This window comes from Trypanosoma rangeli (assembly GCF_003719475.1).
Source record: "Trypanosoma rangeli strain AM80 chromosome Unknown Tra_15.4_contig_00194, whole genome shotgun sequence".
In the NCBI taxonomy this organism is placed as follows: domain Eukaryota; phylum Euglenozoa; class Kinetoplastea; order Trypanosomatida; family Trypanosomatidae; genus Trypanosoma; species Trypanosoma rangeli.
Genome location: NW_021705934.1, coordinates 15,346 through 25,601, shown reverse-complemented (window position 1 = coordinate 25,601; position 10,256 = coordinate 15,346). Strand labels below are relative to the sequence as shown.

At 48.1% G+C, this 10,256-nt stretch overlaps 8 protein-coding genes across 8 annotated transcripts, besides 8 other annotated features; all 8 read left to right on the top strand.

The window, feature by feature from the left end:
• Window positions 1-4: 4 nt before the first annotated feature.
• Window positions 5-34: a microsatellite.
• Window positions 35-127: 93 nt separating this feature from the next.
• Window positions 128-850, top strand: TraAM80_05750 (dual specificity protein phosphatase or MAP kinase phosphatase; the record flags this gene model as incomplete). Its single annotated transcript, XM_029382619.1, has 1 exon — window positions 128-850. The coding sequence occupies one exon, from the start codon at window positions 128-130 to the stop codon at window positions 848-850; it is 723 nt and encodes a 240-aa protein (XP_029237604.1).
• A 328-nt stretch (window positions 851-1,178) lies between these two features.
• Window positions 1,179-1,211: a microsatellite.
• Window positions 1,212-1,510: 299 nt separating this feature from the next.
• Window positions 1,511-1,606: a microsatellite.
• A 439-nt stretch (window positions 1,607-2,045) lies between these two features.
• Window positions 2,046-2,090: a sequence feature (A-rich).
• A 208-nt stretch (window positions 2,091-2,298) lies between these two features.
• TraAM80_05749 (putative hydrogenase) lies at window positions 2,299-3,723 on the top strand (the record flags this gene model as incomplete). The annotated part of the gene is made up of 1 exon (XM_029382618.1): window positions 2,299-3,723. One exon carries the CDS (start codon window positions 2,299-2,301, stop codon window positions 3,721-3,723), a length of 1,425 nt encoding a protein of 474 aa, XP_029237603.1.
• A 36-nt stretch (window positions 3,724-3,759) lies between these two features.
• Window positions 3,760-3,791: a microsatellite.
• A 1,428-nt stretch (window positions 3,792-5,219) lies between these two features.
• TraAM80_05748 (uncharacterized protein) lies at window positions 5,220-5,543 on the top strand (the record flags this gene model as incomplete). Its single annotated transcript, XM_029382617.1, has 1 exon — window positions 5,220-5,543. One exon carries the CDS (start codon window positions 5,220-5,222, stop codon window positions 5,541-5,543), a length of 324 nt encoding a protein of 107 aa, XP_029237602.1.
• Window positions 5,544-5,780: 237 nt separating this feature from the next.
• Window positions 5,781-6,476, top strand: TraAM80_05747 (uncharacterized protein; the record flags this gene model as incomplete). The annotated part of the gene is made up of 1 exon (XM_029382616.1): window positions 5,781-6,476. One exon carries the CDS (start codon window positions 5,781-5,783, stop codon window positions 6,474-6,476), a length of 696 nt encoding a protein of 231 aa, XP_029237601.1.
• Window positions 6,477-6,774: 298 nt separating this feature from the next.
• TraAM80_05746 (uncharacterized protein) lies at window positions 6,775-7,617 on the top strand (the record flags this gene model as incomplete). Its single annotated transcript, XM_029382615.1, has 1 exon — window positions 6,775-7,617. The coding sequence occupies one exon, from the start codon at window positions 6,775-6,777 to the stop codon at window positions 7,615-7,617; it is 843 nt and encodes a 280-aa protein (XP_029237600.1).
• A 221-nt stretch (window positions 7,618-7,838) lies between these two features.
• TraAM80_05745 (protein tyrosine phosphatase) lies at window positions 7,839-8,561 on the top strand (the record flags this gene model as incomplete). The annotated part of the gene is made up of 1 exon (XM_029382614.1): window positions 7,839-8,561. One exon carries the CDS (start codon window positions 7,839-7,841, stop codon window positions 8,559-8,561), a length of 723 nt encoding a protein of 240 aa, XP_029237599.1.
• A 173-nt stretch (window positions 8,562-8,734) lies between these two features.
• Window positions 8,735-8,767: a microsatellite.
• A 246-nt stretch (window positions 8,768-9,013) lies between these two features.
• Window positions 9,014-9,043: a sequence feature (A-rich).
• Window positions 9,044-9,442: 399 nt separating this feature from the next.
• On the top strand, window positions 9,443-9,742 carry TraAM80_05744 (ARP2/3 complex subunit; the record flags this gene model as incomplete). The annotated part of the gene is made up of 1 exon (XM_029382613.1): window positions 9,443-9,742. One exon carries the CDS (start codon window positions 9,443-9,445, stop codon window positions 9,740-9,742), a length of 300 nt encoding a protein of 99 aa, XP_029237598.1.
• Window positions 9,743-9,885: 143 nt separating this feature from the next.
• Window positions 9,886-9,903: a microsatellite.
• Window positions 9,904-9,973: 70 nt separating this feature from the next.
• On the top strand, window positions 9,974-10,255 carry TraAM80_05743 (histone H2B; the record flags this gene model as incomplete). Its single annotated transcript, XM_029382612.1, has 1 exon — window positions 9,974-10,255. A coding segment is annotated over one exon (282 nt), but the record flags the coding sequence as incomplete, so codon positions are not given.
• Between the last annotated feature and the right edge of the window lies 1 nt (window position 10,256).

Genomic DNA, 10,256 nt, shown 5'->3' with positions numbered 1-10,256 from the left:
GTACTATATATATATATATATATATATATATATAGGCCTTTTAACACCAAGACAAAATTGTCTTCCTACGCAAATTTTGTTTGTGCGTGTTGGGGCGAGAGTGTGCGACTACGGCTCAATGGGTCTAATGTCACGCTGCAGGGAGAAAATGGGGAGTAATCTTCTTCCTGCGTTTAACTTGGAGCTTGTTCGGCAGCACACGGATGTGGTCAGGGATGTCGAGAGGGAAGAGGTGCGGAATGCCGCCGCATGTCACCCCATCAGCGCCATCAACAACATGGTTTTCATCGGCACCTGGCGCGATGCCGCAGATGAGCAGTTGCTGCGGCGCTACCACATCACCCATGTATTAAATGTGGCGCGTGAGCTTATCCCGGAGGAGGAGCTTCAGCGGATGAATTCCATACACTTTGTCAAGAGCAAGTGCATCCCACTAAATGACAGCCAGAATGAGGATTTGGAGCACTATTTTGATGAGGCGTTTGAGTTTATTCGAAATGCCGTCCATCATGGCAGGGTTTTAGTGCACTGTCGCCGTGGCATCTCCCGCAGTGCCGCGATAGTGATTGCGTACATCATGGCCTCTGAGGGGCAGTCTTTTCGTACGGCACTTGAAAGTGTGCGCATAAAAAGACCCTGCATTTCACTTAATTTGGCATTTATTCAACGACTGGAAGAGTTTGAAGCTCACCTTCACCTCATGCGGTCTGCCGATAGCATGAAATACGACGGAAAAGATATACTACTTAATGAGCGCGTGGATGGGCTGCATGCCAACGAAAGCGTTAGTTCTGGGCCTAAGAGTGTGCCGTTAGACTTGCGATGCGGGTTTGAGGGGCGCGTAGTGTGAAGAACATTTGGAGACGATTGGATGTTTTTACCTGTATACATTTGACTTTGTTTTACCCAACAAAAAGGTAATATAAACTTGAACAAAAAAGACATCCTTTCTCCCTTTTTGTTCTTGTTTTTTAATTCTCTATCTTTGTTGAATTTGTCGTCTACTCTTTTTCGCATCTTTGTTGGCTTTATTTGCCTCTTTATTCTCCCTCTTGTTGATTGTCACCAATTACCACATTAACTCTCTCAGTTTATCACCCCTTGTTTGGGGAACAACGGACAGGTGCAGACAAAAAATCGCTCTCTTCTTTACCACCTTTCAAAATCTAAGAGAAAGCCAACAACAACAACAACAACAAAAAAAAAAATAATGTATTTTTTCAATTTGGAAAGCAAGAGAGAAAAGGAACCTGTGATAGGAGTGCACGGAAAGAGGAGTCGTGATAGCCCTTTACACACCCTTTTTCACTTTGTTTTCGTGTATGTGTTGAGGCAGGTATGCATGCTTGTATGTATGATTGTGTGCAGAAGTGACCAAGGAAATGAGATGCAGCTCCATTGTGGTGGCGCTCTTTCATTTTCCATTTTCCTTATTGTACTGTTGTGTGTTTGTGCATCTGTCTCGATGTTTCCACTTCGGCCTTTTTTTTTTTTTGTTTACCTACTTAGCTATTATATATAATATATATATTTATATATATAAATATGGATGTATATATATGGATGTATATATATGGATGTATATATATGGATGTATATATATATAGGTTTTTATCTTGTACAGCGTGGCCATTGATGTGTGACACATAGGGCCAGAAAAAACTCCAAGCAAAGAAATGAGAAACATAAAGGGAATTGAAGGACAAAGCAACAGGAGTAAGGAGTTTACTCAGCTTCAGCCTCTCATTCCCGTTTACTTTTTTTTTCTCCCCTTTCTCGGAGTCGGGGCACATGAAGGCGGCAAGGAGAATTTACTATGTGTGACTCTGTTTTAGACATTTCTCCCCAAGGGTTTTGTTTATTGTTTCTTTTTTTTCATTCTCCGTTGTTTTTTCCTTGCACTTTTTTTTTGTGTGTTTTGTGGTAGTTGTTGTGGAGATTCCGACTACTTTTCATTTTTGAAATATTTCCAATGATGGTTCTTGTGCTTGTGAGTGCGTGTGTGTTTAAAGGCGAGCAAAAGTGCGCGTGTAGGCAGGCTGCTCTTTTTTTTTTTGTTTTCGCTTTGTTGTTGTTGTTGTTCTTTCTTTCTTAGTGAGAGTCGTCCGATGTGTGGTCTCTGCCCGCGTCGGCCTGTTTCCACAAATATGTGCACTGCGAGGACTTCCCTTTGCTTTTCACAATTAACCCTCCCAACGTTGTATGGTAATTTCCCCCCCCCCCCCCCCTCTGTGCGTCTTTGGGTGTAGTAGATTTTCCATTCTTCATTCCGCACAGGAGGTTCTGGTGGAGTGTCTCATGTCGGCCTCTGACTTTTCCGCCTCCCTCATGTTGGCGGGGATGGACTACATCGCCCCGTCAGAGGCATGTACTCTTCCGACAAGGCTGCAACGTGGAACGGACGGCTCCGTTCAACGTCATGCCTCTGGTAGTGAGGTGGTGAAGATAACACTGCAGGACTGCTTGGCATGTAGCGGGTGTGTTACGACGGCGGAGGCGGTACTCGTGACTTCTCAGAGTCGTGCTGAGATTATTAAAACTCGTGCGGCTAATAAAGATCGCCCTTTTCTAGTAACTGTGAGTGATCAGTCAGCCGCCTCTATTGCAGCCCACTTGAAAATTACTACGCGAAGGGCCTTCTGCATCATTAGCGGTTTTCTGCGCACTGTCCTACAGTCACAGTACGTCTCAGATCTTCGATGGGCGCAACGTATTTCGGTTGAGAAGACAGCCCAGGAGTATTGTCATCGATTACAGCATGCAAGAGAGAAGTTACCCATGATTGTATCAGCATGTCCGGGATGGGTTTGCTACTGTGAGAAGCAGGGGTCTTCGATTCTTCCCTTGCTGTGCCCAGTGATGTCGCCGCAAGGAATCGCAGGCTGCTACGCCAAAAAAATTTACTCACAGTTATGTCACGTCTCTGTTCAACCATGTTTTGATAGGAAACTGGAGGCAGCGAGGGATACTTCCCTTGGTGGTGGTGAAAGATACACGGATTTTGTACTGAGCACCCAAGAGCTTCTGGAATGGATGATGGAGACGGATGAATCCATTCCTTGGGAAGCTCCGTTGGACTCCAGTTTTGAACCTCTTCCTGATCCGTCACTGAAGGAGTCGAATACCGCACTTGCAGCAACTATGGAAGGAAGTGGAGGCTACCACCGTTTTGCAATGCAATACGTGGCTGAAAAAGTACACAACATGCCACTTTTGCCTGACGACATCCTGTATGAAATGAGGCGGAACGTCAATCACCATGTAGCAACAAGCCTCAGCAACCCCGGTGAGGCATATTGTGTCGCCTACGGATTCCAGCATATACAAAACATTGTACGGGGCTTGAAACGCAAGTTGGCATCAGTGGCATCCTACACATTTATTGAATTGATGGCGTGTCCAGACGGCTGTCTCAACGGTGGCGGGCAGGTGCGGAGTGGCAATCTGGCTTTCAATCTGGAAACGATTACCGCTGTCAAGGCCACTTTTGGAAGGTATGTGTTCCCCCACAGAGAGCAAGAGACTATAAAAGCGGAATCGAGAGGAGATGTGACGGATGCCATTGCTAGCACAGAGAGTGAACCACCTTGCTTTTCCCTCGCTGCCTTTAGGGCGGTGGAGAAGAAGATCGGAGCGCCTCTCTGGAGCTGCGTTTTTCATGATCGCCAAAAGGAGTTTGAGGAGACATTGAACAGTGGGGGTGTGCAGAGCCTGAAGTGGTGATGGCGCACACCTTGCACTCACTCCATTCGGTGTTTGATTTATGTATTTATATATATATATATATATATTCTGGTAAGCAGGTTTGTGGGAGCGTTATTTCTTCTTGTGCATGACCCTCTTCTTTTCTGTTGGTTTTTGAGCGCACACACACTTGGTTGTGTGTTAGTGGAGCACAGCAGAAGCTCACCGCGACAGTTTAGCTACCACGATAACGACTGGGAGGAGTACGTTCCTCCTTGACATAACATCGCGGTTTATCAGGCTATGCACTGCCGCCGGATTTGCGGGGCTGTTGATTTTACTTTATAGGAGCGTTTTCAGGCTTGACGTAAAGCCTTCAGCGACGGCAACGTCATTGAAGCTGGTCCCTGCGTCTCGCACACAGTCGCCTACAATCTTAACTACCGCCTCGACGGAGATACCTGTTAATGCGTCAGTGCATGACTCTGGTCTTAGTCCTGCTATAATGGAGGAAAATGAACTCAAACAAAACGGTAACTGTGACAGTGATCGCGTAGTAAGTAACTGGGACATAAGGAATGCAACACCTTTTCTAGGGTTTTCGCTTGTGTACAATCTTCCAGAAGGTGTGTTGGTTGTTGACGGTCTGTTTTCCGGGGGGGCCCGTCCACCTGGCCAGTCCCCGTATTGATGACGAGCTGCTGGGGGTGAACGGTGAGGCAGTTGCGAACATTCAAAAGACGCGCGAGCCCGTTGCAAACAACTGCGTTCCGTGTGGCCTCACATCACTGACATTGCGTCTCCAAGGCGGAAAACCTTTTGACGCACAGCTGCTAGTCATGACAGCAGAGTATTGCTTCTCCGGGGATCCGTTGTATTTCGACCCCACTTGCCACGGCATTCAGAATAGCAAGTTGGAGAAGAGGGAGAGCCTGTCATGGCGCAATTTGCAATAATGGCTGACAGTTCTGTCGCGTTGATGCGGTTTTACGTTTCTATTGGACTCCATTGTTCATATTTTATGCTCTCTTGACTTGCGGACCGACTAGTGGCGGAGAGACATGGCACGGGCAAAGAGAAGAAAAAAAAAAGAGTGAAAAAAAAGTGCAAGAGACAGGAAGGAGTGGGGGAAATTGAACCCTTAGAATATTGGAGAAAAAATATGCTTGCAAAGACTCAAAAACAAAAACCAAAAAAATGCTTACCTACACTAAGTATTATGGACAAATTAATAGATTTCAGTAATGCTTGGATGCATAGAAGATCACAGTTGTATATTTATTTGTGTGTCACTTTCCATGTAATATGGAGAGCGGTAAAATGGGTAGACTGAGACGGATTTGTATCATTCGAGCCGTTGTCTTTTTTTTTTTTTTGCTATGCATATATCCCTGTATGCAGGTATATAGCATGTACGCTTGTGCGTTGGGTCTTACAGTCAATGCCCTTGACTGCTTTATCTTTCTTTGAGCCTTGTCTTCTCATTATATGCATTTTTCCCCCATTTTTTAAAAGGGAGACGTCTCTCTCCCTGCATGCCCCGTGCACACCACAAACCCTTTACAGTGTACGAGGAGGCGGTGAGCTTTCACGGGACACGGCGAAACGCATATCTTTGCTGTGCCTTACTCTTCGCAGGGCTGTTGTTCAAAGTGTGTGTGCTTTCGCACTACTCCGCCGCGTCTGACTACTCCGAGCTGTCTGGGGTGGATGACGATCCTCAGTATCAAAATCTGGTGGCGGAACGCATGGAGCTGGCGGAGAGCCATTGCCTCAATGGAGGCCATGCGGCGCGCCGAGCAGGCTCGTCGCGCCCCACCGGCGTAGTGGGAAATGGGTGGATGAGGGGGGGGGGGTGACTTGTGCCATCTGAAAAATAACGAAATGTTTTTCTCCTTTTTTGCGCATCCTGCTTGCTAACTCATTTTTGTTCTTGACGCGTGCACACGGTGCCAACTGTGCAGCTTACCATTTTTTCTCCTTTTCTCTAGAGCACAGTGTACTAGGGTGACGGCCCCAAGCAAACGGCTCCACTCAGAAGACGAACATTTGCATACATACAAAACACAAATAGTGGGGGGGGGGGGGAAAGAACAATGCGCTCTCGTGATCTTTGCAGCGCGGCTTTCTATGACGACGTGCAGCGCATGAAACAACTCATACGGGCCTCCCTCTTGAGTGAAGACGAGGAGGACGAGGAAACAGCTATATATAATGATGAAGACGAGGAGGTGGAGGAGGAACAGCTTTCTATACACCGCCTGGAACGCATACGGAAACGACGGGCGGCGGTTGCATCCCTACTTGGCAAACCTGGCCTACTTCGCGTTATCGAAACAGGGGAGGAATTTGGATTTATGTTTCGCGTGGTTGAAGTGTGCGAGAATGATGGCGGCTGTGGCTTAAAGACACAGTTTAAACTGACCCGACGAAGTCGGTATCCCGCGATGCCGCTTCACTGGGCAGTGATCGGTCGCTCGCATCGTGCGGTGGAGTTTCTAGTGTCAAGCGGGGTAGATGTGGACCAGGAGGTTTGTGATTTCCCGAAAGTTACCGCAGCTGTTATTTGTGCATGCAACGAGTCCTTTGAGACGGCACGGCGACTAGAAAAGGCGGTGGAGGTGCAACGGCAGCGCCTTCAAAATGAGGAGGAGGATCACCGCAAGTGGGTGGAGACGCTGGAGAAGAAGAAGCTGGAACGTGAGCGATTGGCGGCACTAGAGGAGGCGGAGGAGGAAGAGCACAAGGAGGCAGGAAGAGCAGGAAGAGCGCGCGGAGGAGGAAATCGATAGGAGTGATGGTGACGATGCTGATGACGCTACGGACCACAACGGTAATGACGAAGAGGACGACCCAGGCGCAGCTGCGTAGCACTGCGACGAGAAGAGGCCGTGCCAGATGTAAGAAACAGTTGATGCCATGTTTATAGCTCTTCGATGGGGCAACAGATTTTCTTACCCTTTGCTTGAAATAGCAGCGCGAAGAGAGGGAAAGGAAAATTTTTTCAAGCAACAACAAAGTGGATTGTCTTCTGTAACTTTTTTTTTTTTTGAAAGGGTGTGGTGGTGGTAGGAGTGGCTTGTAGCACCAATGGAAAAGCGTGAGCAGCTGTTGGAGGAGTACAAGGGCTTGCAGGCCAACCTGGAGGAGGCCCTCGAGCTGAAGCAGAGCAACCAGGCTGATGATGAGGTAGATGCATTGACTGAAGAGATCAAGAACGAGCTACGCGCTGTCGTTCTATCTCTCAACGCTATGGAAACGATTGAGGTTACGCAGGGACTAACACTGACAAGCGGAGAAAATTCTAAACCTGTCATCTGCTACCTAGAGGCCGCGCCGTACGAGGTGCATTTCGACGATGTGGCGTGGTACAGCTGTGTCATCACGGGCATCGTGACGCCTGAGACACCGCTGGACCGCATTCGCTACAAGGCGTGGATTTTGGGCTACAACGTTGAGGAGGTGGTATGTAGTGAACAACTGCGTCCATGGCAGCCTCAGACCGCTGATGGAGAGGGCGCGCTCCGCTCTGGCGTAGTGTGTCACGCGATTGATCCCCAATCGGGGACGTTTCATTTGGCAAAGGTGGAACGTCTCACTCTTGACAACACTGTCATTGTGGCATTTGACAGTGTTGGAGATGAGGGTGAGGCGGCGGCTGCTGCTGAGGGAAATGCTACTCTCACCGTCAACAAGGAGGTGCCTCTGTCACATGTGCGTGTTGGCCGCTTTTACTACGAGCTCCGCAAACGGCCAGTGCTGACGCCGGAGGAACGGGCCAAGCGGCGGGCGGAGAACTTAGAACGAAAACAGCTGCGGATGCAGGAGAAGCGCCAGTTGGAGGCTGATGTGGCAGCACAGAACGCGAATGATTGGCAAAGGCTTGTGGACGACATGGGAATGGGAAGTGGCCCCAGAAAACGAAAACGCTGACGCAACGTGTATGTGTGTGTGTGTTTAGTGACCCATCTCTGTTTGTGGGTGGAGTATCCTCCTCCTGCGTGCACATGTCTGCTATGGCTCCCCAACCCCTCTCGTTATTACTGTATGCCTTTTTTTTTGTACGATTTTTGCTCCTTTCCGAACGCGGTACAATTTCCACTTTTTGAATTACGGTCATTGTGTAGGACCTTCATATACCATCATATTTACTCATGGAATCCGTGCTTAAGAAGGCGTATCTCCTGGCCTACAATGGCTCAATGTTCACTGGCTGGGCCGTCATTCTTGCCAAGATTGTCCGTCACCTGGCGTCCGGAAAAAACATTCAGGATGTTTACCCACTCATTGCTAAGCTTCTTGTTTTTTTCCAGAGTGGTGCAGTGATGGAGGTACTGCATGCCATCGTGGGGTTGGTGCGTGCGCCGGCTTCCACCACCGCTATACAGGTATCATCTCGTCTTCTGGTGTTGTTTGGTGCGCTTCAGATTGGCGTCACCGACGCGCGCAGTAGCCCCTGCTTCACCCAGATGGTTGTGGCGTGGTCCTTGTCGGAGGTTATTCGTTACGCCTACTACACAACGAACTTGCTTGACGTAAAATCCAAGCCACTCACATGGCTTCGCTATTCTGCATTCATGCTGCTTTACCCCGTTGGCATTAGCGGGGAAATTGGTTGCTTTTATAAGGCTCTCCCATACATTAAGGCGAACAAACCATGGTCGATGGAGCTTCCCAACCGCTACAACTGGACCTTCTCGTGGTACAATACCGTGTGGTTTATTCTACTCGGCCTTTACCCATACGGTAGTTACGTCATGTACACATACATGCTGCAGCAGCGCCGAAAGGTGTTGGGCGCCATCAAAAGCCCAACCCTAGAGGCAGAGTCGGCAGAAACAAAGAAGTCTGACAAAAACTCAAAGAAGCATGCTTGATACCAGGCGTGAAGCAAACTGTTATACGGGGCAGGGTGGGAAGTGCCGGTGATAAAACTTCAAACAACGACAACGCATCATTCATTTTACGTGTTTACTTCAACAGCATTTGCTTTTTCTCCCTCTCACAGAAAGCAGCAAACCAAACACGGCAACACCGTCGGAAAGAGACGAAAGAAAAAAAAAAAGAAACAGAAAAAAAAAAATGATGGCTACGTTAGGCATCGATAGCTTTTTATTTACTGTTTCACGTATGTGTATGCGTCTTTATTTTCTTACGGTGCACGACAAGAAAATGGAGAGAGAAGGGGGCGTTGCCATGCCGAAGTACACAGCATAACGGGTGGGGTGGGAACAGGGAGCACGTTGCAGAGGAGAAAGCGTGACAGGTCACGACAACCACAGAAGAAGTGAGAACTAAAAGCGGAAAACATGCACGACAGTTCGCCGCCTTTTTTTTTTTTATTATTATTTGTTTTATTGCATCATGCGTGCTAATTCCTTCTAGCTGTGCGCCACGAGCACACGGCCATCAAGGAAGCCACACAACCAACATGGAGCAAGACAAGCGAAGACACTCTACAAACGAAAACATGCGATTTACGTAAAATCTGGATCGCAAACCTCATGAGCGCAGCCATAAAGATAGTGACTTTTTTAAAAAAAAACACATCTGCTGTTCATACCAATGTTCATGATGTTTGGGACGCAGTGACTACCAGGGTGCCACACTATATATAGAATTGAGATTTTTCTCGCATTTATTCTCATACAAGGGCAAGGAGAAGGAAGCAATACATGGCCCATTGAAATACACCTTTCAAACGACGACAGTACGCAACCTCCATCATCATTCAGTTACCTTCCAACAAGAGCAGGAAATGCCAGAACTCGCGCAACTACTAGACAAGCTCCACACAACACACTTTTCCGACATGACATTCTCCACTGTTAGCACCATTGCCAATTACATTAAAGGCCACGCCAACAACAGCTCAAATATTGATGAAAACATCAATACCCTTAGCACAAACCAGCAGGACACTCTCATGAAGGTTCTTTACTGTTGTCTTGCCAACGACAGTGGATCTAGCGCAACCTACTTTCGCTGGCACGAAAAACTATACAGGACAGCAGGAAGTGGTGCCATCATTCGTGTAATGACTGACATGGCAACATGATTTTTGGGAAAGAATACCTGACAAAAACAAAACAGTCATGACAATACATCACTTTAAAAATACAACTCTGCTATAGACCTTGTGAAACATTGGTACCGCTCGCACTCCCCATTGCCTCGTTTTCCTCCGCGTTTTCGTCTCGCTTTTTTTTTTTTTTTTTTGGGTTGCCCCCGCAGAGCATCTCAGCGACACAAGCAACTCAACTCAACCCAACCTAAAGCAAGCAAGGTCATGGCCACTCCGAAGAGCTCCTCGGCGAGACGCAGCAAGGGCGCCAAGAGGTCGCACCGCAAGCCGAAGCGGACGTGGAATGTTTACATCAACCGCTCGCTCAAGTCGATCAACGACCAGATGTCGATGACGAGCCGGACAATGAAGATCGTGAACTCGTTCGTGAGCGATCTCTTTGAGCGCATTGCGTCCGAGGCTGCCACGGTTGTGCGTGCCAACAAGAAGCGCACGTTGGGTGCGCGCGAGCTGCAGACGGCGGTGCGCCTTGTGCTACCGGCCGACC